At 49.7% G+C, this 25361-nt stretch overlaps 6 protein-coding genes across 6 annotated transcripts; 3 read left to right on the forward strand and 3 right to left on the reverse strand.

Moving 5' to 3' along the window:
* Positions 1 to 566: 566 nt before the first annotated feature.
* PFICI_07564 (uncharacterized protein) lies at positions 567 to 6397 on the forward strand (the record flags this gene model as incomplete). The annotated part of the gene is made up of 13 exons (XM_007836145.1): positions 567 to 787; positions 844 to 1477; positions 1538 to 1772; positions 1823 to 2005; positions 2064 to 2096; positions 2150 to 2323; positions 2378 to 3364; positions 3590 to 4606; positions 4691 to 4864; positions 4952 to 5011; positions 5064 to 5111; positions 5173 to 5328; positions 5394 to 6397. 13 exons carry the CDS (start codon positions 567 to 569, stop codon positions 6395 to 6397), a joined length of 4926 nt encoding a protein of 1641 aa, XP_007834336.1.
* A 1543-nt stretch (positions 6398 to 7940) lies between these two features.
* PFICI_07565 (uncharacterized protein) lies at positions 7941 to 8740 on the reverse strand (the record flags this gene model as incomplete). The annotated part of the gene is made up of 2 exons (XM_007836146.1): positions 7941 to 8177; positions 8249 to 8740. The coding sequence occupies 2 exons, from the start codon at positions 8738 to 8740 to the stop codon at positions 7941 to 7943; spliced, it is 729 nt and encodes a 242-aa protein (XP_007834337.1).
* A 456-nt stretch (positions 8741 to 9196) lies between these two features.
* Positions 9197 to 10182, reverse strand: PFICI_07566 (uncharacterized protein; the record flags this gene model as incomplete). Its single annotated transcript, XM_007836147.1, has 2 exons — positions 9197 to 9612; positions 9672 to 10182. 2 exons carry the CDS (start codon positions 10180 to 10182, stop codon positions 9197 to 9199), a joined length of 927 nt encoding a protein of 308 aa, XP_007834338.1.
* A 634-nt stretch (positions 10183 to 10816) lies between these two features.
* Positions 10817 to 12163, forward strand: PFICI_07567 (uncharacterized protein; the record flags this gene model as incomplete). The annotated part of the gene is made up of 1 exon (XM_007836148.1): positions 10817 to 12163. The coding sequence occupies one exon, from the start codon at positions 10817 to 10819 to the stop codon at positions 12161 to 12163; it is 1347 nt and encodes a 448-aa protein (XP_007834339.1).
* A 311-nt stretch (positions 12164 to 12474) lies between these two features.
* Positions 12475 to 15058, reverse strand: PFICI_07568 (uncharacterized protein; the record flags this gene model as incomplete). Its single annotated transcript, XM_007836149.1, has 4 exons — positions 12475 to 13997; positions 14053 to 14749; positions 14829 to 14933; positions 15035 to 15058. 4 exons carry the CDS (start codon positions 15056 to 15058, stop codon positions 12475 to 12477), a joined length of 2349 nt encoding a protein of 782 aa, XP_007834340.1.
* Positions 15059 to 15537: 479 nt separating this feature from the next.
* PFICI_07569 (uncharacterized protein) lies at positions 15538 to 16534 on the forward strand (the record flags this gene model as incomplete). Its single annotated transcript, XM_007836150.1, has 3 exons — positions 15538 to 15801; positions 15891 to 16208; positions 16358 to 16534. 3 exons carry the CDS (start codon positions 15538 to 15540, stop codon positions 16532 to 16534), a joined length of 759 nt encoding a protein of 252 aa, XP_007834341.1.
* Positions 16535 to 25361: the final 8827 nt, after the last annotated feature.

Below are 25361 nucleotides of genomic sequence, written 5' to 3' on the forward strand. Positions count from 1 at the left end.
TGTCGTAGTGGACATGCGAGTAGATGTGTTGAAACGTGGAGTTATATGATGGTAGATGGTTTTCAGTAAAATTTATCACCTCTGGTGACGCTTGATGAGTCTTTGCTCCAAATGCCATTGATCCATTGCCTTGGGTAGTCAAGTCGAATCGCAGATGCGATAGGTTTGCACCCAAGAACTTCTCAGCATGAGATCAAAATGATAACATTAGTAGTCGACAATGTCCCAAAAGTTATCAGAGTCTCTCATTGCAGGGGCGACCTGCTTGAATCTTGTGACTTCCCCTCTTTTCGGTAAGCAGGCTGGTGCGCACAGCCTTATTTTGGCCCCCAATCGAATTATCTCGCCGCTCCCAACTTGGCTGGTTACATGCATGATGCATCTGGTGAGAACCAATAATCTGATAACAACAATCAGGGTCCGCAAATTGCAACGTCCTCAGTCGAGAGATCTTTTCCCCGCTTCTCTCCTCCCTAATCTCACCTCATATCTTCGTATTTTCTTTTTAGCCTGGCTGGCAACTCTTGCTCATCACCAAGCTGTCTTCTGATAGCATTGATGAGAATATGGACCATCCGCAATCAGGCGCGATCCATGTCGCTGCGGCCCCCGAGGCATCGTCAGGAGAATCCAAGGTGGCCTGGAGTGTCTCAGAAAGCTACAAGTCCGGCACTCGGATTGTATCTCTTGGAAACGACATGACCAGGAGAGTCGAAGGGAGATTACTGACTGTCCACTCTGCGCCTCTGTCCAGCTTGATTCGAAATATCATCAAAGTCTACCCTGGGTATGTTAGGTCCCATTTCTGTTGCCCGAGTATGAGCCATATTGAACTACTCATAGCCAAAAGTTGACTGGCAGCACTCTTGTCTTTCAAGAACCATACGCAGCCCTCATGCATCACATGCCAGATCTCGAAGCATCTTACACGGACTTTAAATCGCAAGGAGAAGAACACCCAGCAGATGACTCTCAATTGAGCCATGCTTTTGCTGCACTTCTAGACTTCCTTCGCCCAGCGTATCAAGAATGCTACGTCCCAGCACAAGAGCGGCTATCACAAGACCAACCAACAGTCACGTTTGATGATTTATGGGTTCTCTACAGACCCAACTCGCTTGCGTATGCAAAAGTAGACGAACACTGGATTGGTTGTAGAATCGGAGCAACCACAAAGTGGGTCGCAGACCCCCAGGAGAGAATGCCCACGGAATGGCAGGTAGGAATATGGCTTCTGCAGACCGATTCCACGACCGGAGAAATAGGCTGCGCTACACGAACCTACAGAATCCTCGACTTTGACGGCGAAATAAGTCCCACAGAGCTTGAAATTGTACCATGCCAATCCTTTGATAAAACTGATGGCGGGGTAAGAAGAAGACGTTTTGAGGAACGCGGCCAGAAGATCCTGGATATCTTATGGGGACCCTCAAGGCAATTCAGGCATAATGGAGAGGCTTTACATCCACAAAATCATGTGAGTCGGAACAATCACAAAGCCATGGTTTGCATCCCAATCTGACTACCTGAGTTCTAGCACGAGGGTGATGTGTTGATATCTGGCACATTTGTTGTGGGCTCGAGTGTGAAGTGCAACTGGTTATTCAAATGGGCTGAACCTTGGCATTTCCTCACAAAGGACAATCCTGCGTACCGCGTATTGGAGCGGAAAATTGATCCCAAGAGAGATAGCCGCGATACCTTTACCGGAACCATGCGTTTCATGCTTTCTCCATGCCTGAATGCATTGGCTTTATGGGGAGCCACATTGCGTAGGTTAACCCGCTATGGCTATCACTTCTGAATTCTCTGACCTATCTAGATTTGGTGCACGTGGATTGCCTCAAGCCTTCGAGCTTTCCCGATATCATGCCTGAGCCAGTTCTTCATGATAATCAGCTGCTTGATCTCATTCACCTTGCAGAATGGCATGGAGCAGAGGGGTCAATATTGAGACAAGGCCACGGTGATACCGTAGGCAATGGCGTTATTGTTTCCCTGACAGGTAAGAATCCCCCACAATGAGAGGCTCAATGTTTCAACGGACGTTAATGAGCGGTCAGGCGGTCCTGGAGTCGGCAAACGATATACTGCCAGTACGTACGCTTCTGCCAAAACTTTCGTCGGGTGCTAATGATATCCCCTTGAGATTACGTTTCCTGGAAGACAAAGCGTCCTTTGATCACGATTCAAATGTATGAATCCGATGAAAACACGAACTTGAAACATTTGGGGCGCTATTTGCCTCGAGTAAGCAAGATACACAATGCCATGGTTCTATACAAACGTATGACTGATATGCATTACACCGGAACGTTCAAAGGTAGGGGGAAATCCAAGTCGATCATGAGGGTAACTTAACTGAACCTGACGGCAGCTCCTTGGTCCTTCCTACGCCAATTAGACACCATGGTATTCTTCAGTTCACACGGTACGCAAAGCGTTCCTTTCTCGTCTATCCAGAATCTTGTCCACATGACCATTTCCTTCAGTCAACTTGACCACAAGAGGCAAAAAAGGCTATGGCGAAACATGACAGATATCTACCACACTCGACGGGGCATGGATTCTATCATAGCCTTCGATAGAAGCGCCTCGAGTTTCTTGAGTTCAGACGATATGCCCGAAGTCAATTGGAACGGCCACGATATCGACAAGTGTCTTCAAGCAGCCATAGCATGTGCGCAAGCTGCTGGAAACCCTAGTGACCCCAATCAGAACGGGAACTCGATTGTGGTCGGTGTTGAGCATTTAAAACAAGCAATGAACATGACCTTTGCAAATCGACTCCAAGACTACGACAGTTCAGACGATGATGTGCCGGAATTTGGTCGCTTCCACAAGTACAATGAGTTGTCCGATGATGAGTCACCGCCTTCATTGCTAGAAAAGGAGAAGAGAAGGGCGAACTTTGGTCGCAGCAAAGCTCATAGGCGCAACCTGTGCATCGCCGAGCTAAATCGGGTTGAGTGGGCCACATTCAAGACGTTAGGCGCAACTGAGCTGTTCAGAAGCAAAAGTTTCCACGCCATTGATGTACTTGTTGGAGAGCCTCAGATCTGGCGTGAGCCTTTCAGCCTACTAGGCCAGAAGCATCGCATTCCTGTTCGGGGCACAGCACCTCAACTTCTAGCCCCCGATACAAAGATACCGCAAAACACAACCGATGCAGCGGCTAGTGCGGCATTGCCAGAGAGGATTCGCATCAACTCGCTGGCCATCATCAAAGCCTTTTCGGAACTTCATATCGACGACTCATCAAACTTGCGGGGTTCTTTTCTGCTGTTCCGTCCGTACAAGGTGCTTTCATACTATGAAAAGGAATTGCGCAACTGGACAGAGAGGTTGGAGGATAAAGTCAAAGGTGAGTGCGTCATACATCAAAATTACGTTACAAGAGTTATATTTATTGGTATATGGATACATGGATTTAGCAAATGTCACGTACAAAGCCCGGTTCCTATTCTTTTTCATTACCTTCACCATTTCTTCTTTTGTTTTGTTTCCGGGAACAACCAAGGCACATGGCAGATTTCTTTCGAGTCTTCCATTTAAGCCAAAGAGAGAAATATTTGCTAACTTATTGTAGAAGATCACCAGCACTCTGAACGGGTAGACGAAGGTCAGAATGGTCTGCAAGCTGACGTCGCAGAAATGAAATGCTTGTTGTCATTCATTGACACCTACTTGAAGGAAAGACAAGAAAAAATACAGAAAGCCCTAATTCATTCGGTTTCTTTTGATGATCTTTGGTTCCTATTCAAACCAGGAGATACGGTCGTGCGAAACGACGTACCACAAGCATATCGGGTCGTGCGCGTTGCCACGACCCGTCACCGCATCAAAGAGGACAACAACACCAGTCTGTCGTTTTTCAGAGATGATGCCCTTATGGAATTTGATCAAGGGCATATATTCATTCAATGCGTCTACATTGACTTCAATGGTCAGTTGCTAGGTCCTGTTGTGGATATTGTCCCCATTCCTCATTTCAAGGGGGAAAAAGCAATTTCCTCACTCCCAGTCTATCCCCTGGACTTCTGTGATGAGCCCGGGATCAAGAAGGAGTTCCTTTTAGCACGGGGGAAAGCATTTGTCAAAGCTGGGAGCATCAAGCATATGCACTACAGAGGTTTGACCCTTCCAGCAATAGAAAGCTCCAAGTTGCGCGATGAAGTCGACAGTCAAGTGGTAGTTGACTTTGAGGAAGCTTTCAATCGCATTCCATCGTGGATGCCCTCTGTGAAGAAGTCTGTTCTCGAGGAATTTGATGATGATGATGATGATGATTCTTCTTCTTCTTCGTCGTCGTCGTCGTCGTCAGACAAAGACCAGTGGAAGCCTGAGTTTTATTACACGCAGAACACATCGACTTGGAAGTGTATTTCGGATTGTTGCCATCAGGAAAGTGTCTATCATGACGAGCCAATCGATGACAGGACAAGAAATGACTACCTGGCTTCCCAAGCCAATGATAATAGCACATCGCCATCAGTGGCCATTGAGGCAAGAGCCTTGTCTGATTTGAACGATACGCTGAGAGACGACGACTTCTTGATCATGTCTTACCGAGTTTTTGGCTTCGTCCTCCGCAGCCGTAAATGGTGTACGTATATTTTCATATTTCTCTCACTATCCCAAACCCTTGAAGGAACACTACACCATTAACTTGTCATGCCAAAATATGTAGATCAACTGGACTTGGCAGATGCATCACCGGCTGAAACCAACAGCGACGGGTTTGACCAGCTCGTATTACCAGCAGGTCATAAGGATATAATCATATCAATGATGACAAAGCACTTCCGAGACAGAAAGTCACCATCCTCACGTCACATTCAGACGGATATCGTTCGAGGAAAGGGTATGACCTGTTCCAAAACCTCACCCCGCTCCCCCAATAATAAATTGAAGCTTTTACTGATTCTGGCGCCTATATCGATAATTTCAGGCAGGGGATTGATCATGCTGTTACACGGAGTACCTGGTGTAGGGAAAACATCCACTGCTGGTATGTGGATTGGGTATTTGGGCGGCAATAGCGGTATTAACAAAGTGAACAGAATGCCTTGCCGGCGTCTTTAATCGGCCTTTGTTCCAAATTACCAGCGGTTAGTTTTTATCTTTTTAACCACGAACAAATCAAGACGGTACTGAAACGGATCTCCTTAGGTGATTTGGGCATAACGGCAGCAGATGTTGACAAAAATCTCGAGGAGGATTTCTCACTTGCCAATAGATGGAACTGCATTTTGCTTATTGACGAAGCAGATGTATTCCTGGCCCAACGAAACAAGGAAGACTTTGTTCAAAATAGTCTTGTCGCAGGTCAGATCGTTGTTCACATGTGATCCGGAAGACGAAGAATACTGACCAAGCTTAATCTCACCTAGTGTTCTTGAGAATCATGGAATACTACTCTGGAGTTTTATTCTTGACAACTAACCGGGTTGGTGTGTTTGATGAGGCCTTTACCTCGCGCATCCATATTAGTCTATACTATCCACCTTTGACCCGCTCACAAACACTTGAGATCTTCAAGAAGAACTGGGAGAGAATCCTGGCCCGCTCCAAGGAAGACAGTCGGCAGATCGACATCAATCAGTCGGAAATTACCGAGTTCGCCATGGACTATTTCGACAACAACAAGCAGGGCCGCTGGAACGGCCGACAGATTCGCAATGCTTTTCAATCTGCCCTGGCCATGGCCGAGTTCCAGATCTTGGGCATGGAGGGAGTGAATGAGGATGACAATGTTGTTAGCGATGACCAAAAACCAGTACAGACGGTTCAATTGGGCAAAAGACACTTTGAAGACGTTGCCGCGGCATACAAGAGCTTCATAGACTACCTCAACAATGTTTACGGTGCCGGCTCTGCTCGCCGTGCACGTGAAAACATGTGGCGGTTCGATCCCGAAGATGAGAGTGCATCGAAGCGGCCGTCTGCCTTGTCTCAAAGACTCAAGTTTACGAGAGAGCCGACGCCACAACCCCCGCGGAATATGGAACCGGGCTTGGGACCATCGCAATATCACCGTGGCTATGGACCGGATTACGAAATCCCGTCGAATTACGGACCAAGGACTCCGCCACGCGGCGGAGGGTATCCCGGTCCTCACGAATATCAGTATCCACCGGCCGATTTTCCTTCACGGAATACTGGAATGGAACAAGGTCTCTATTCAAGTTACCCCAGGACATCGGTACCCAGTGCCAACTACCCGTCAGCTCATTCGCAAACATATGGACCTAGGATCCATCCAACAGCACAGCACGAGATGCAGGCTGCTCCATCGAGCTGGGCGGGCAGTAGCAGAGATGTGCAGCCAGGATTTTACCCTCATCACCCCGGAGAGCAGACCCAGAGGACTGGCGGTGGGCAGGAAGGGCCTTGAGTTGATATTTTGTTTCCGTCATTGGGGTAGCTTTTCGGGTAATTTTGTAAGGTTAGAGATTTACGACTGCTTCTTGTGTTTCCTTTCATTGTTATTTCCTCGCCTCAATTTGGTACTCGAAAGCTTGAAAGAAAAGAGATAAAGAACATAAACAGAGGTAGACAGAGCAATGATGATGATATTCCATTCATGAATTATACACACAGAGACCTTTGATCCAGTCAGTCTACCCCGCTACTCCGGCATACCTACCTGTCTCCAGCTCGACGCATCCCACTGAGGTCTTACTCGTTCTGGCTCGCTCTACCTAACCTAATACAGTCTCAGAACTGTCATGATGCTATCCAGACGCTTCGAGCAAACAACAAACTTTATCCAACCTGTATAATACACTTGCGAGTATAACTCTCTTTCAAATGAACTGGTCGCATGATTCAACCGCCTGCCATTATTAGCATTCATTTGCATTGCATGGCAAAAACGTGGTGATGCATTTTGGGCCGATCACATCCTTTAGCGTGCTTAGGCTGGAGGGGTCCAGCTGCATGACGGCGACAGGGGCGATGGCGTGCTCAGTCACATAGGATTATATATCGAAGCTCTTCCTTTCTCGACCTCGCATGCATCAATTCAATACCAAAAGAAATGTATATTTAAACAGTCTCAATTCCTCATCATATTATGTATTGATATATTCCAATTTGGCCCGGGCAGCTGAAGGCCAAAGAACACCAAACAATGAACAGATGCGCAAGACACTCAGTGTCTCTCTCCAAACCAATGGTATTTCCCAAACCCTCTTCCTATTGTTTCTGTTTGACCTGACGGATGACTAGGATATCTGAGTTACCGACTCTTCGCCGAAGTTTCAATCGCCGACCTGTTGGTCTCTGACCTTGTGGTCGCCGGCGCGTTGTAGTCGCCGACCTTGAAATGGTCTCTCGCGCTCCGCAACCTGCCGGCGACCTTGGGAACGAACTGTACCTAGGCGCCCAGGGCTTTCCCCGGTAAATGCCTGCGGCTGTCGCATTCGCCCTTCCGCCATCAAACGTTTGAGCACCCACGAATTGCCCCGACAGTGGGTAGTATGACTGTTATCATGACGAAATAACGTGCTCAAATCCTCTCACGGGCATGTCGGTTTGTAATGCGAAATGATGCCCCCGACAGCCTCGCAGCGGCCGCTGCGACAATTCGATTTTCACCGATAACCGCTGGAAGCGGAATGAGTCACAAGTGCAACGCAGTTGGTCGAAAGAATGGCTGTCACTGCATGAGATACGTTCAAGAGCAGAAGGATGACGCGGAAAACACATGCGCTGCTTGGATTTCATGCAATCAGACGTCCCGCCGAAGATTCCAACCCCTTGTCATTGAGATATATTGGCAGTGCTATGAGTGGTGGCGGCTACATTATCTGTCACTGAAGTAAGCCCCACGGATGGCGGCCTTACAGCTCCCTGAGCCACTGTTCGCTAGTACCCAGCGGCTTATCGTCATTGCTCTTGGACCAGTCGGCAACGTACTACTACTTCACGACTGCTCACTTTTCCTCCATTTCGCCATCGTTGAAATAGAACAAGATCATTACAACGGTTTTGCTAACGGCGCAAGCAAGCAGTGTAGCTGCTGAGCCGCGGTAAGAGTAGATAAAAGCCCCAACCATGGCTCCCAAAGCCAAGCACAAGAGGAAGAGAAGTCTCCGGTTGCGTGCCCTATTGTGGAGCTTGTGCACATGCGGATCTACCAACAGGTCGACAAACGCTGCAGTCGCCATGGCCTTATTGGGTCAGTACCTCATCTGCGTAGCAAGCGGCTGAAAAGGCGCAAAGGGTGAGTAGGAACGCATACCGTAGTAATCTGTGTAATCTTCAACGGCCTCGTCATGGCCACTTGGGCGCCCGAGGAAAAGGAAAGAAGAAATAGAATAGCGAGCGTAATGGGACCAGAATGATCAACACCAGCTTTCCACTGCACTCCCGCTGCCACAAAGACCATGATGACTTGTATGAAATTGGTGAGGAGTAACCATACTCTCCGTCGGGGCCCTATCAAGTTTCCCAGCTGTCCCATGACATAGGAGCCGGCCAGAAAACACCCCAGGGAGACGCCGATATTCTTGACGTCAAACAGTCCATCTCCGATTCTTGCCACTGCCACCGCGAGGAAGATGGTGTTGCCGGTCTGGTTCGATGCAAAGCATTGATAATCGGGGTAGGCGGCCGCGTCCTGGATGCCGGTGGCAAAGGTCAGGAGGAGTAGCTCAATCTCAATGAGCAGGGGCGAGCTGTCAGCATCGTAGATGTGATGATGAAGGAGCCGTTGAATGTAACGATTATTCATGATCCCAAAATGCAAGGTTACATCCGGGTGTTCTCATTTGCGAGCGATTATGTGTATGATTGACAAGGCCGGCACACAAATTTGTATACCTGTAGACAGCTGATCGAGTATGCGGCTAGTGGGCATGGATAACATGTAATACGGCGTATAGTTGGGTTATAAATATATTTCTTGCTCTGAAATCATCGCCGAAGAGCAACTGGGACTCCGCTCTCTAGCGGTACGGTTATCGGCCTGTGGGCACCTTTCCCTACGGCAAGTCGATTGCCTCAAGATCCGTCTACACGAGCTGATTGCTTGAAATCATTTTACTATGTTTGCCAAAGACTGAGTCAATCCATTGTAGGCGGCGGGTCATGCAGAGCAATGAACGCGGCTGGAATCACCATGGCCTCTCTTAGAGAATCGTGGATAAGCGATATAGGTAAATCTCAGAGAGGTGAATGGAGTAAATTACTACTTGAAAATTGGAATATCGTTTACAACCAGAGGGAGATGAACCAGCCTTTGCCCAGAAGCATTTGGCCTTGGAAGCCGACCTCCTCGAATATTGACCTGCAAAGACTGATGAAGGAGCCTAGGTTCTTTGAGTCCCGCATCACGTCCACTCCGGACCGCTACAAACTCTTCTTCGGTAGTATCCAGCATAATGTGTTTGTTGCGATCCTTGTGTTCCTCAACTCTCATCCACGACTTGGGCATTGTGCGCGACTCTGACGGATAATCATGCCCAGTCCAGATCTTGACGTTGTCTGGCATGCTGAGCAACTTTTTGGCCGAGTGATAGAGATCTCGAGCATTGCCGCCAGGAAAGTCACAGCGAGCGGTACCGAGGTCCGCAATGAATAAGGAGTCGCCACAAAAGACGTTATCTTGGGTTAAACAATGGTCAACACGATGTTTGTACTCTTTGCGGTGGATGGATGCTCACCTCCAACTTTGTAGCCCATATGATCAGGAGTGTGTCCCGGGAGATGAATGGCAGATGCTTCCAATGCGCCAATGGCAAAGGTTTCATCATCATCAAAGAGGACATCAAAAACGCCCTGATGTTCTTCTGGTGCAATCCCATACTTTTGGCCAAAGAATGACTGCACTTGCTGGATTCGCTTGCCTATACCGATAAGCGGTTTGGAACCTTGGCCCTTGGTAAGACAAGCTTGCAAGTAATACGCAGCAGTCAAGTGATCAGCGTGAACATGGGTCTCGAGGATTCGATCAATGTGGTAGCCCTTTGCCTTGATCAGAGCCAACAGAGAGTCTGCAGTCTCGGTACTTATGATGCGGGAGGCAGGATCAAAGTCCAAGACGGGATCAACAATGGCACCCGTGTTACTCGAAGGGTCGATGATCAGGTATTGCCAAGTGCCTGTCTGAGAATGGTACACATCGTGCACCAATGGTTCTGTAGCCTGATGGGGGGTTGAGCTGTATGGGGGCATATTGATGAAAGTGGCTGGTTTCTCAACGGCTAAACTGCAAAGACAGTTTCTTTGTACCAAGGATGAAGCTGGTGATTGATGTATGGGGAGACGTGGTCGAAGTTTCAAAGAGTGTCCGAAGCGTGTTAGGCTCGAAGAAAGACGAAGTTGAGCAGCGGCGTTTCGAGAAGCAGAATTCATATTGTACTAATTACCAGCATACATGGCGACAGTGTTATGGGATGACTAGTGCATTATAATCTATGGAGTAGTTTAAACATAGCAAGCGACACTAAGCTGGCGGTTGGGCGGCTCTCGGCGCGGCCGGCACAGACCAGGAAATAGCGAGTTTACTCTGCTTAGTAGATGTATCATACGATGCTACCCAGAGGTCGCCGACCTGCTTCAAAATGACACACAGACCTGGCAACGTCTTACAAGTTTTTTCAAACACCGAGAAACCCCGAGTACCACTTTGCATGCATCAATGGTAAGAAGGTTTGTCATGTACTATAGTCATGTACTTGAACTTTTTCTTTATTAATGGCAGTCCAGGTATGAAGGCCTCAACGTGCATCTTTGAATTGAAAACATGTCATTGTGAATTGTCACCAACAAATCTGAATTTCCCCGAAACTTGAATCCCGATAGAAGCATGTTCAGCCGCGTTCTTCGTGCGAAGCCTGTCGGCAAGATCCACCCATCCCGGCGAACAGTGACGACTATAACAAGCCCGATCACCCATCCTAGCCGAAGTCACCGAGTCGTCGTTGTGGGTGGCGGCACCGCCGGCTTGGCCATCAGCCATCAACTCGTCCGATCAGGCCAATTCTCGCAGCATGACATTGCCGTAGTCGACCCGGCAACTTGGCATCACTACCAGGCAGGCTGGACATTGGTCGGCGGTGGGCTCAAAAAGAAGCAGGATCTCAGAAAGCCGCTTGCAAATTTGATCGATCCCAAGATCAAGCTCTATCAGGACCGCGTGGACAGCTTTGCCCCAGACCAGAACACAATTACATTGGGGAACAATGATCTCATCACGTATGAGCATCTTGTCGTGGCTCCTGGCATCAAGGTCAACTTTGACAGCATTGCCGGCTTGCCTGAATTATTGGCCGACCCGGAAGCGCCCGTGTCCTCGATATACGGCTATGAAAGTTGCGACAAGGTATTCCGACTGATCAACCAGCATCGGAGTGGAGTGGCATTATTTACTCATCCCGCTGGTGTCGTCAAGTGCGCGGGGGCGCCACAGAAGATCATGTGGCTTGCCCTGGACCGATGGAAGCAATCTGGCTTATACAATGCCACCAATCCAAATCAGTCGCCCATCCAGATCAACTTTGCAACTGCGCTGCCCAGCATGTTTGGGGTTCCAAAGTATGCCGCAAAGCTAGAGGAATTGCGACAAACAAGGGGAGTCAATGCACTCTTTCAGCATGACCTTATCGCCATCAATGGCAATACAGCAACACTTGCTCGTTTGGATGGAAAGGACAAAGTCCATGTTGATTTTGATTTTCTTCACGTTGTGCCAAAAATGGGGCCTCATGCATTCATCAAACACAGTCCGCTCGCCAATGAGGCCGGGTTTGTCGACGTGGATGAGTCTACCTTGCGTCACAAGCAGTATAGCAATGTCTGGTCCGCGGGCGACGGCTCCAGTCTGCCAACATCCAAGACTACGGCAGCAATCACATCGCAAGCGCCGGTTCTAGTTGCCAATCTTCTCGCCGCCATCAAAGGGAAGCAACCCACGTCTGTGTACGATGGGTATACTTCCTGTCCGCTAGTGACAGAATACGGCAAGGTACTACTGGCCGAGTTCAAGTATGACGGCGTGCTCAAGGAGACTTTTGGCAGATTTGGAGTTGATCAAGCAGTTCCGCGTCGATTGTTTTACCATCTCAAGAAGGATTTCTTCCCCTGGGTCTACTACAAGGCTTTGGTCAAGGGCACCTGGGCTGGTCCTTCTGGATGGATCAGGTCGATAAAATGACAGCACATGATATGAAACTCTTGTAAGTTGGTAGGCATTCATACTTTGTGGGGTGTGGTGAATCGAAAATTAGATTAGATACATCTTCATTTTGGAGATACAGGCATCCACATGAACCATTGAATAACTTTGTACCTAGCAGTCACGCGAAAACAAGACACGATGGCTGCTGTGATCAAATCAATCCTAAATTATCAAAACAGACGCTACGGTCGGAAATATAAGAACGCCGCCAACGCCTTGCCTTATGCATTCCCATCGGTCGGTATGGTAATGTTGCCAGAAAGTTGAGTTCTATCTAGGGTATCAGCTCAATCGTCTGAATCTTCCGTGTCTTCTACAGTGACTGCTTTTGCCTTGCCCTTGTCGGTGATGTCAGTATCTTCGTGATCCTCATGCGCTTCATGATTCTCAGCGCCTTCGGCCGAAGACTCTGCGGCATGAGCCGAGGTTGTGCCCACTCCTCCATTGGAGAAAAGCTGAGCGGCGCCACCCCAATTGGGCAGTCTCGGTGTAGGCGCGGCCACTTGTGGGGACTCCCTTTGCGCTTCAGAATCTCTAGAAGTCGTGGATTCATCCTCGGGCGTCGGGTTTGCTTGTGAAGTACTTTGTGCTGGACCAGCAGAGGTTGTTGCTGTTTCGTGGTTGAAGGGGTATGGGGCTTGTTGGGCTTGTGAATGCTGAGCAGTTTCAGTGTGCGAACTGCTTGGATGCGAAAACGGATGTGCTTGGCCATCCATTCGCTGCAGCGGCATCAGAGTCCACCCCTGCGGGATCACGACGCCTTCCGGGAGGTCTGGGCTGCCTGCAGGAATGGCTGCAGTATTCGCAGAAGCAATGTGTCGACTGAGCGTGGGTGTCTGAACCCGTTGGGGGATGGGAGGAAAGGAAGCCATGGTGGGAGGGATGGCTGGGAAATGGTTTGGTGGTTGTAGACCTTGGCCATTGATTGCAGGAGTGCTTTGTACAGGCAAGCCCAACGCGTTGTTAACCACTTGTTGGTGTTGCTGATACAAGCGCAAGCGCTGAAGCTCGGCCATGAGAGCATATGTGGTTTGCAGCTCAGCTTGAGTAAGTTGCAAAGCCAGCAGCTCTTGCTGCAGACGTTGCTGCAACTCTTGGAGCTGGACACCAATATCAGTCGCGGTGTTGTTACTGGGGGGTGCTGGATGGGGCTGCTGGGCCACTCCAGGCTGTGGTGGAACTAGAGGTGCAGGGGCGCCATCTAGACCGACATTGAAACGCTGTTGCAAGAGTTCTTGAACTCTTTGCGGATTGCCCTGCGCAAAGCCGAGGCGCAATGGTCCAAATTGGAACATGCGCATACCGCCTTGACGACCTTGTTCGCCTTGATTGCCATCGGCAGCACCATTAACAGCACCAGGCGCGCCAGGAGCCGGCGCCTGGCCATCTGCATTGGGTCGAGCTGCGCCGTCACCATTGGGGGCTGCTCCATCGACGACAACGGATCGTCGGCAGGTAGGACATACTTGCTGTCGCTCCAGCCATCCCTTCAAGCACCCAAGGTGTAGAATATGGCCACAAGGGAGTTTCTTTGGGCGCGATCGCTCGACAGCTCCTGGATTTGCTGCATCCCAAGGTCTCATCTCTTCTCTGCAAATAATACAAGTATCTTCACGTTCAAGCTCGTCTTGAGTGGCATCGGGATATTTGTTCATGTCTGCCAAGGCCTTGCGGTACTTCACCAAGGCACCCAGGCGCTTGAGGAATGAGCGGGTGGTAAGGAATAGATCCCGCATGATGTGGATAGGCAGGCCGTAGAACATCATGAGAACAACGAAGAATCCGACATAGACGCCCAGTTTGACAAAGTCTGAAAGTTATTAGACATGTATGGCATTTCCGAGAATCGCCGAAGCTCAACTTACCTGCAAAGAGGTCCAGGCTCAATACCCACTGCCCCTTGGTTTCCCAACCAGGCACTTCAATGTCCATCTCGTCAATGTCTTCTTCATTGGGCAACTCCTCTTGATTGGCTGCCTCGGACTCGGCAGCATCGCCCGATTCACGTCGGCGAAGAATGTCTGCACGTTGTTCGCGCACTTCTTTGCGACGTTCCTCGAGCCTTGTGCGGGTTTGCTTGCTGACAATGTTCATCTCGACAAGGGACAGAATGTAGCGAAGGCCGGTTCGGAACGAGCAGGTGCTCAAGATGGCAAATTCAAACAGGAACATGACCATCATATTAGGGCGTGCCTGCTGAATGACGGTATTTATCGTGTAAGAGAACAGCCATGTGTCGTAGATGATGCTCAAGAGCAGCGAGATGCTGAGGCGCGTGTGGAACAATCGGGGATTTGCTGGTGGCTGTTGCTCGAGAATCTCAACCCTGCCCTCGCCGATCCATTCCCAGACCTTGCCAGTCACCAGAGCCGTGAACATGACAAGAAACCAAGCCCCAACCTCTTCCCTGAAGATGGTCATGGCCAGGCATGTTTCTGTCACGGCAAACCAGGCCTTCTCGTACAACTGCTCGATTTCGACGGGTCGGAGTTGGCCATAGCACACTCGTTGAAGGCCGTACACAAAAGTTCCGTAGACAAGGAGGATGAGGTTGATGAGGATCTAGGTAGACGAAACTGGTCAGTCAATCGGTGCTTCCGGACGGCGTGCAGAGCAGATAGGGGCAGTTTGCTACACTCACCATGAGACTAAGGTTATTCTGGGAAAGATACACCATAGCCGAGTAGAAATTGGCCCGCTGATTAAAGGCATACGTGACCACGCCCACTGCGAGCGCGGCTGAAGACTGTCACGATGGGTGGTTAGCTCTGAAGCTCTGACGGACCTAGCTACCCACACAGCTGCAGCGGCAAGCGCAGCAGCACAGGGAGGATCGTCGAAGCTTACCCCGGCGTACCATAGCAGCCTCATCTTTGCGATGGTGGCCGTAATGAAGTAGCGTGAATCAAATGGGAGTGACTGGTGGGTAGACAAAGTCAAGTGTCCACCATTTTGATGTGAGGATGCGTTTGTGATGAACAATGCGCTGCCTGCTACTGGGTGTTGGTCAACAACGGGTAGCAGCACTTGCGTTAATGCCACGTTTTGGAGCTGGAGCGCGGCGCGGAATGACGCACCCCGATTTAGGTACTAGGCTGGCTCTAGGTAGTTGACGGGAAGGAGCCTGCCCACGTGACTGCTATCTCGGGCGCAAACAACGGCGAAGTGGGCCGCCGATTCCCAGCCACGGAGGCCCGAGATCATGATCCCGGACATTTATTTTCTCCCGGTCATTTGTTTTTTCTATTTATCCCCGTGCCCGTATGCTCCGGAGCTCGAGGCGGGATTTCGACTATGATACATCACTCAAAATTGCATTATTCGCTCATTGAGGCGATTTGGACATGAAGATGGCTTCAGCCGTCATGACACCAGCAATTTTATCTGCATTGCGGAATCATCCCGTCTTACCACAGCACAGTTGGTACATTGTTGCAGCTTCGGCATTGACAATATTGAACCGCCCGGATGAGATAGCAAAGGTCTATTCATTTGCTCTTGAGCACGGCAGCCATGGTGCCGAGGTCAAGCCAAGCCACGAAGACAAGCTGGCCATTTCAAGAAGGATCAGAGAGGCACTGATCAAGACCTCTGCAGTTGGAGGCCTGCCCAAGGTAGATGGCCCATGAAATTGCTCCCATTATTTTGCAGATCCATGTATATGCTATCTCAATGATCACACGTTACTCACCATACACACTAGACGATCAACGCCTTGCTGTCACTGAAGCAGGTTACGCCTGACGAGCTCATCGATGAGCCTGGCGCTCCTTCGCCGACAGGCAGAATGGAGGACATCCATAACGTGCCGTATTCCGAGATCCTCGAGAGAGGACGTACCTTTTTCGACATGATCTACGGCAAGATAGCCAAGCGGGTCATGGGGCAAATGGACAGATCTGGTACCGAAGACCTTGGGCTCATTGCCCGGCTCGAATACGGGCACGTCTTGAGCAACACCAGGATCCTCTCGCCTACCGAGACCTCCTTCGTCTTGATCGCGGGTCTTATTCCGCAGGATGTAAGTGTTTGTTCTATTTTGACATGCGAGCTGAAAAAGGGAAAAGAGTAAGAAGTTGCAAGAGTCCTACAGCCATGTACACCTTTTCTGAATTTCCAAGGGTCCTGCGGATACTGACGGGGCCACGTTTTTTCTTTGGCGCAAAATAGGTGAACCCTCAGCTCAAGGGTCACCTCCGAGGTGCATTGAATGGAGGCGCAACCGTTGAGCAGGTACGTGCAGTTCGGGAAGTCACCCAGATGATCTGCCACGCCTCAGGCATGAAGCGGCTGGCTGAAGACGCCGTCGGAGGGTGGGGATGGCGGAGCGATGTCGCCAACGTCTAGCCACTCGCAAGTATCTAATCTACCTACCTGTCTTTCATATCCCTTGCCTACCTACCTACGTACATAGGGGCCGGCATATTGGTGTGCTCGAGCCTCGAGCCGTTTCCATCCACAAAATGTGAAGGAGTGTTGACTGGGCGCTTGAGACTTTCGACCTGCAGAACAGCGTAGCGTGTATGGATCGAGAGCCATGTCTGTCTGGTCTGTCCGCGCTCGAATAGGCAAGCGGAGGACCCGCGTTTTTCTCAGACGCCTCGAGACATTGGCAGGATCACATTATAGATTTCAGTGTACACACAAGGTACAAGCCAAAGGTGCACCAGGTATAGGCAGCCCTTGAATGTCACTCTGTTGCTTTGCATTTCGGATGTAGGGGTTCTTACAGGCGCACCTCGCGATGCTATTCCAGCTGATGAGCCTTGCAATCTCATGGTGTCACTTTCGATGCGGCTCAACAAACCTCATGTTCAGGTCGCCAAGGGTCAAAAACAATATCATGTCATGATATTACTAACACGGATGCGAATAGCCCTACCAATGTTTATTGTCTACATGCCTGCCCACCTACTTTCCAGGTTTGGCCGGGGGTCACGACGCAATTTCCAAACCAAGGGCGCAGCGTAGTAGCAGCAAACGCGCAGTGCGGCAAGCCCATTATTTCCTCACCCCAAGCAAGCAGGGCCAGCAGTTGGTGCATTTACGGGGGGCATGATGGCTTACGGCCGTTAGCACACCTGGTCTCCCCACGGACGACGGCATTGCCACGAGGCAACCTTACCCATCCCTGATGCAATCACATACAGAATGGTGTATCATTGGGTTACCATGGCGAATAGGGCAATGCCGCCCACGAGCGGGATGTCCACCACCTGTCTGGGGTGTCCTCACACTACCTAATTTCATCAACGTCACGATGTCCAATGGACATACTCATTACCCACACCCTTTGCGATGGAGAGAGACAGCCATTTCAATGATCTCAAGAGATGTCACTTGGTGGGGCGGAGTGGACGACAAAGGGCAGCGGCAGGTTGGCAAGAGGAAAAAAAAAATCTTGGTTACTAGTCAAATATCGATCGATGGTAGAATGCAACTCGACAATCTCGGAAGCCAGAGGCTCCGGAACCTGTTGAGAGGGTTGATGGTGTCAAGATGCATTGCCGATCAACCTGCTGTAGAACGAATAGTTCACGCTCACTGAAGAGAAAAGAAAAACAAGGCTCGCCCCGTAGACCGTGACACTGTGTTTCCCAAGCTGCCGAGAAGGACAAGACATTTGGCTCGGACGGATGTGGGCGGGAGCCGCTGCAAATGATTTCCCCGGGACCTTTCAAGTCATCATCGTGACCACTGTGCGGGTCGGCAGAACGGCGCTCTCCTCTTGGGGGGAGGAAAGAAAAAAAAAATTGTCAAATCAGCCCGTCGGTCAATCAATTTGGGGTGGGGGAGGGGGAATGAGGACAGGACTAAGCAGCGGCAGCAGCAGCAGAGTGTCCCCCTGCTGCTGCTGCTGCTTCTGCTGCTGCCGCGTCTCCCCAAGCAGAAAGCCCAATTAAGGTTCCAAACTATACTTGAGTGGGAGAAGTTAAGCGTATAGAGTAGCATCGAGGCCGGGGTGGTGACCTGTCGCGGAGCGGCGCGTAGCCCAACCAACCCCTCGGGACTATGGACAAGAGATACATAGTAGTCACAGTAGGCGGGCGGTATTTTGCATGTCCATCTGGCAGACGGGGCCCCTTCCCCCCAGGGCATTTCCTGTCCGTTAGCGGTAGGTCATGGCCACGCAGACCATTCAATTTGCAGTGTAGTAGGTATTTTGACTGAAACCCCGTTCCAGGTCCAATGAGAAGAGGGAATCTGTGGGGTGCCATCACTAAAGACCCTGGAACTCAGCAGAGATGAAATCAATCATCTAGTACATGTGTAGTAGTCGTGGTGGATTTTGAAAAGAGATCTTCACTTTGAGAGAAATTCACTTCCTCACTGCCCCTTGTGGCTCAGCTACAGAAAACATCGCAAGCCATGCTCTTTTGGTCAATTGTAATTACCAAAATCTACTGCATGCAAGATAAGATACATGTAAACCAAGAATAAGAAAGAATGTCAAGAAATGCGGTGAAACTGACTGGGCCTGCGTTCCATTCTTCCTTCTGTGGGACATTTGCAGGGAGACGAGGATAGACGAAGAAAAAAGCAAAAAAGGTCGTGTTTGAAGAGACCGTCATGGGTTCGGGAAAATGTAGAGCGTGAAAGGAGAAGCAAGGTCCTCCTCAGTGAGCAGTCACAAAACCCAATAGGAATTAATTCGTGTTCGCCTTGTCGCTAATCTAATCCTGCCCTGTGCTTATTTCTTTTTTTCTCCCTTTTTTTTCTGTTTCTTTTCTTCTTTTCTTTTGAGTTCATAGCTTGGTGGCTTCCCGAACCATTCAGTTGGGACGACCTAAGTGCGGCACTCCCGTTGGATCCCCCGCTAGCTGGACATGGCCCTACGGTTCCGACAGAGGGATTTCTGTGGGTGGCTGAAATTGAATGAAACTCTCTCAAACAGATACCCAGGATTATTCGCAAGACTGGAGACTAGGGTCGAGCCTGAATGTATTCCCTTGTCAATATGTTTACATTTTAATTGTTGCTATCAAAAGAACTACTACTCTCATCAATTATTTGCATCCATGTACTGTACATGGAAAACTCAAAACAAATAGATAAAATAAAACCAATTAAGTCTGAAAAAAAAAATCTACGTACAGAAACCTGGCATCACATCGCGCCAGAGACCCTGTCGCTTGCATGTCTAGATCGTTTACCATGCTACAAACCTGCAGTCATGTGGTCGATGCCAATGATGCCAATATGCGGGTCCAGTCGGCGACCACTTTACCTTGAGCAACACCCGGCAAATTGATATTTGGGGGTAAATTCATCAACTCACCGACCGCGAACCCTGGAGCATCCAAACAGCCCTGCTTGTGCAGACAGAAGGGTGACAAGATCTTGGGAGACCACCACAAATAGACTTTTGGCAGCGTCACACAAGTTGAGAATAGTAATCAGGCCAGGGACAAAATATACCACCATGGCGAGGAGCTTGTGTGCCGGTACTACCGCGTGGATGCATTTGACTAACATAGTCAAACAATAGAAATATCCTAATTCTGGAATTATTTGAATTCTATTATTTAAGCTCGTGTTGCATTCATAATTGGACACCATGATTGGGTCAGACCGACTGCATATCATATCATGATGAATCGATAGGATCGATAGAGTTTGACAGAGGAACAGTCTACATTCATGTCGATCGCAAGCTGCCAGCAGTCCTGGTCACCAATACGATCTGAATTAATTTGGACCTGGCAATAAATGTACATGTTTGGTGAGACGGTGAAGGCATAGACGCCTGAGAGGATTGTGGTATGCATGTTCAGCAGTGATGTATGGCACCCTAGTCTAATAAAAGCGCAAGTCGTATCGTTTTGTTTTAAATTACAAAATTACCATTACCAGATGGTGATGCGATATCTTGGAGATGCGATGCGTTGGTGGGATCCAGTCCGTCGGTGCGCGCTAGGATCGGTACCGGCGGGGTGGTTTCGTGGCACTTGCATGACGAGTGAACCCGACAGGATGGTCCAGATTCCGACAGGACGGCAATCAATCTTCTTCCTTTTTTTCCCCCTCCCCCCAGAGGAGGGGGTGAGAAATCGCCACGCCTGGGTTCTCTTGGTACCTGGGCTGGATCTCATATTTTCCATACCTATTGTACCCTAAATCCATTAGCTATCTTACAGGGCTGTAGAATACTTTTCCTTGGCCGCCTGCACCCCGTCCCAACTGCTCACTAAATTAGATCTCATGACCTGATGGTTCGATAATTCGCGACAAGGACAGGCGAGTGCGAAAGAGAGAGGGGGCGGCCCGGCATTTGTTGGATTTTGATTCTTGTCCGTCCCGGAGCCTTGTCGTAGTCAAAGTCAGTGCCTGGAGCCTTGGGCGTCAACTGCTCCATGATGAGGCCAGCAACTTTGTCTCTGCCAACCCAGACCAGACGGGATTGTTTTCGCGCATCGGGAATATTCATTCAGGATCATCATGATGAGCATCTTGCATCAGCATGGAGACTTTTCAAAGTGGGGCGAGTCCGAGGTGATCGCCACGAAGCATGTAATTCAGCAAGCATCTTGATCCTACAGATGGAGATATTACATGCATTTTTCCACTGAGCAAGCGCTTCTCGTGAAGGTAGCAGTGCAAGTGTTTCAAGGGGACCTGGACAGTTTCCAAATCACTGTTTCCCCAATCAGGCCAAGGTGTCTGCCAACAACGATAAGGAGATCAGTAATGGAGCATTTCATATTTGAATAGTAATCATTTTTCTTCTCCCCTGTCCAATTGACTGTATGTGTTCCTGGTCCATACGGAACGAACCACCCTGCTACCCATGCGGTTCCCAGCAGTCGGGTCATATCATACGGAGGATTTCAATGTGCGTGGCAGTTGGGTAGTATGTGGTGTGGGTTTTGTTCCAACCTCGATCTCTCCTCGGTCCCGAAGGTGGGCATTTGGCCAGTAGGCAATCTAAAATCTGACAGGTGCATCCTAGGCATGAAAAAGCATTGGCGTTCATGTCGTAGTGGCTAGTGAGAGGGGATATGGACACTACTGTCTATGGGAGGGAGGGGGAAGGAATAAAAAAAAAACAAGCATGGACATTTGCTCAGTACGCTACGAATCGCACTATTCACGGCACAGCGCATGTACCCCCCCTGACACTACTCACCACCATCAACTAAACAGTACCGTGAAGCAATTATCTCGCAAGACCCAAGAATACGGATACGGCTACAGGGAAGAAGACAATTTGCCAGGACCGACCAGCAAGAAGGAGATCGCAACAGGTTCCGTGCATAGAGATTCTTGTTCATTTACTAATCGCTCGCCCACCCTTCTCGGTAGCCAAGCTCCTGTGATAGGTCACGACCCTGGTTTACCGAGCTCTCGGGACTTGGGCGTTCCGTCCGATTGTCACCTCTAAAGCACCCGGGTAACCTTGTCGATTGGGGGGAGACACATCGAAACCTGGCTGGGTGCAAAAGAAGCAAGAAAACGGCAGCCACATCATTCTGCTCTACTCTGTTGTATTCAGACTCAACCAACCCACCACACCGGTAGGTCCCGCCATTATAAGCCAGAGTCCAGATTCATCTCATCAGGCCATGGTTAGGTACACATGACTACAAGTGGGTTTGACTACTCTCGGGTTACAAATGCCAGAAGCGTTAGTCCACCGTCTCCCTAACGTGTACTGGTAAGTAGCTTCAATGAGAGGGCCTAGATTGTTTGAAAGAAGGGGGAAAAAAAGATTGAAACCAAAAGACAAGCTTTCTTGCTTTGTCATGTAGTTACGAGCCAAACCCATAAACTACATAGTAAGGCGCACAGGGCATGTGGCTACGGCAGTTGAACCTGAGCCATTACAACACGTTTGGCCCCCTAAAAAGAGTCCAGACTGTCTTGACTGCATCCACCCTCGCGTGTAGACTTGCCCATCAACAACGGCTGTATTAGCAGCTACAGAGTAATAGCCTTACCATCGTCTTCCCCTACCCTACCCTATATGAAGTTGATTGACATGCACTGCTGGCGAATACTGGTATTGACTCGTAAGGGTTGGTCGGAAGTCAACATCCTGGCCCAATGACTGGGATTCCAAATTTAGACAGCGTAGTGATTGGAGAATACTCCAGATGTGGTAAGATGCAAACACGAGATTGTGGGCAGTCGCTCTCCCAGCACCCACATCCCTCTCCTCTCTTGTTTTCTGTGGTCAATGCTGCTTATCCCAAGAGGGTGGTTTGTGGATGGCGGGCAGCCCAATCAACGCTTGGACTAGAATCCAGGACTACCTTTGTACCACCTTGGGCCATCCTTGGTCTTAATCTGGAGATCTTATATGACTCCAAGACGAATAGAGTTCAGGGATTCCAGGATTGGGGTACACCCACCAGAGCTTTGCCAGCAAATGGCAGACCGGGTTCGGCGTAACATTGAAGGATCTCATTCCTAGCTGTCCAGATTCCTCTTCGTTACAGGTCTATTACTGTTACAGCAGTAGCTCATGCGCGTTGGTCCTCTATCAACAGCGTATATCGCAATTGACCCTGGGAGCAGTATCGAGATGAGTTTGTGGGGACGAACCGGGGGGTGGGAAGAAAGAAGATGAGCATACAAGCATCATCCTGACTAGATCTTACATCAGGATCTCTCTGTGTTGTCGCATACATGGGCAAAAGGCTATTCGAATGGGGGAAAAAAAAAAAGAAAAAGGAAAAAATGGCCGTGCTCTGCTCAGAGTGATAAGAATCCGGGTGAGTTGAGTTCGGGACTCGGCGCTCGGGTGACGGGGCCGCGGGACGTGAACTAGGCCACAGGTAAATTGTTTTGTTTGTAGTATTGAACGTGCACAGCTACGTGGTCAACCGTGCACCATGGGCCTCACACTTTGGCGAGATGAGATGGAAAGGCAAGAAGGCTGTCAGGCGCGAATGGAAACTCGCTCATTGACCTATCAGGTTCTCCATAGTCCGACTGCATCTTGGTGATAAGGCAGAGAGAGTGACATGTCTCAGACCCGGTACCAAAAGTGCTTTTCCAATTGTATCTTGTCTTTTTTGGCAGTTTCCTTCGGCACTGTTAGCTATTCTAGCGAGGGTTTGTCGCAGATGCAGTCTCGGCGGCAGGTCAATGAATATGCCTGTACAGAGAGTATCTCTGTCTGCCTTGCGAGGGTTTGGTCTGGTTTAGTTTTCCCCTCCTCCTTTGGTCCAGGGTATCGCTGAGGAGGAACTTGTATCCATCATGTATCAGAGGTTCCTCATTCCATCGTGTGGAGAGGTAAAGTAGTGGGAGGTCCACCTGATGCGATATGTCTTGGACCGTTGGTAATTGCTAAGTTGGGTTACGCCATTGCCGGATACAGTCACCGCGAGGCGGACGAACATGGCAATGCTATACTATGCACACTGCAGTGCAAAATAACTGCCAAGGAGGCACTATATCCCGTTAATGCTTGCTCGCTTCGCAGATGGGCGCGGTCAACGATCTCGGGATGGCTATGATGAGAGGGAAGATATTGCAGATGGGCTTCTGCAAGGCGCAGATGAGGGCACCGATTCACTAGAGTATAGCTGTGACGCCATGCCCCTTCTGCACAGGGAGTGGAGAAATTCGTCTAATTTTTCCCAACTTGGATAAGCTCTCGGCTGGGGCCCCCGGCAGCCTTAGCAGTGTGATCTCCTCTGCCCCTGGCTTTGACAGCCAGTGTGGCACCTTCAATACCGCACATCACTTTTTCTTTTACAAGGTCATGATCCCGTCTCTGCGTCTGCAACCACGGCCGGGCAAAAGGCAGAAGAGAGCACGCACGGGGTCCATGACGACGATGTCGATATACCAGGGAGGCATCTGTTCGTCTATTGTCTGGATTGCCAAACCAACCCCCCCGGCTTCAGGTGGGAGATGGGTGATCTTGGGCCGGAAGAGGGTCCGCGGCGGGGCGGAACTGAGTGATCTTCTACCATAGTTCACGCACTGCTTCCCGTTTTCGGCGGAGTTTCTGAAATGATCGATGAAGAGATCTGCCTGCCTCGCTTGCGACTCGCAACAGCCGAGGTGTGCTCCACCACAAGATGATGACAGTGTGTATCTCTTTTCGTTTGTCTACCATCTGGCTGTCTGGCTCGTGCAGTTTGTAGCCGTTGAGAAAATGTCCTGGGCTGGGCAAGAAAAGTCTCCGGTCCATTCAGAGGCCTGACTACATGGACGATAGTTCACCCTCTAGCAGCTGCGACGACTTGCCAGGCCTTACCACTTGCAGCCTACGAGCAAATTTCAGGGTCTGCTGTGGCTGAGCTTGAGGAAACTCTAAGTCGACAATGAACTGAGCAGCATTCCGACTGCCACGTGTGACTACGGCGGTCCCAAGCGAGAGGGTGACAAGGCCTGGCAAGCCTACACACTAGGATTTGTGCTATGCTGGGGGAGGTTTTCGGGCGGCGCCTCCCCTGTCTGTACTAAACCCCAAGAAACCTCGGGCGGGCCGCCTTGGCAACTCTAATCAAGGGGGCAGGCGAGTAGTTGCCCAATGTGGCAAGACTCTGTTGGCGAGATTATCTCTGTATACTATGTACCTCTCCGCCAATGGGTGGAGTGACTTTGAGTTGTCAGTCTATCTTGGTGCACCGCACTATCATGATAGTGTCCGTTCATCAACGGACTTTGCTCCTCCATTCGTCATCGGTGCAAATAGATCCAGTAACCAAAATGTCAACGGTCGGCTACACTATTCAAGTGCACTGGTGCTAATAATCATTTTACTGACTGACGTGATTGTCGTGGGGAATTATGTTGATAGATGGTAGAAAAAACTTGCTCTCAAGCCCAGGCGCTTGTGGATCTCGGTACGGAGCTGGTTGGAGTGCAACGCTCCCCGGTTTTTGTGCACGTGTATGTGTACACAGTATATGTGTGTGTGTGTACAAAGGTTATACTATAATCTGACTTGTGCCGAATGCCAACTCGAGGCACAAAATGCATGGAGCCCCCAGCAACACACACATGTCTAGTCTCCGATGTCAGCACCTTACTCCCCTTTTGATGCTATAATTATTTCTCCTGCTTTCGGTTGACCATGAATGGCAATAGAGATGAACGAATACGAAGCGACAAAAACGTTCGTAAGCTATTACCTTTGTCGATGACGCGAAGATTGCATCTTCGCGTCAGTGGTAGGTAGGCATAGTATACTTGATGTGACCCCACGCGAGCA

This window comes from Pestalotiopsis fici (assembly GCF_000516985.1).
Source record: "Pestalotiopsis fici W106-1 unplaced genomic scaffold PFICI_Scf_5, whole genome shotgun sequence".
Classification (NCBI taxonomy): domain Eukaryota; kingdom Fungi; phylum Ascomycota; class Sordariomycetes; order Amphisphaeriales; family Sporocadaceae; genus Pestalotiopsis; species Pestalotiopsis fici.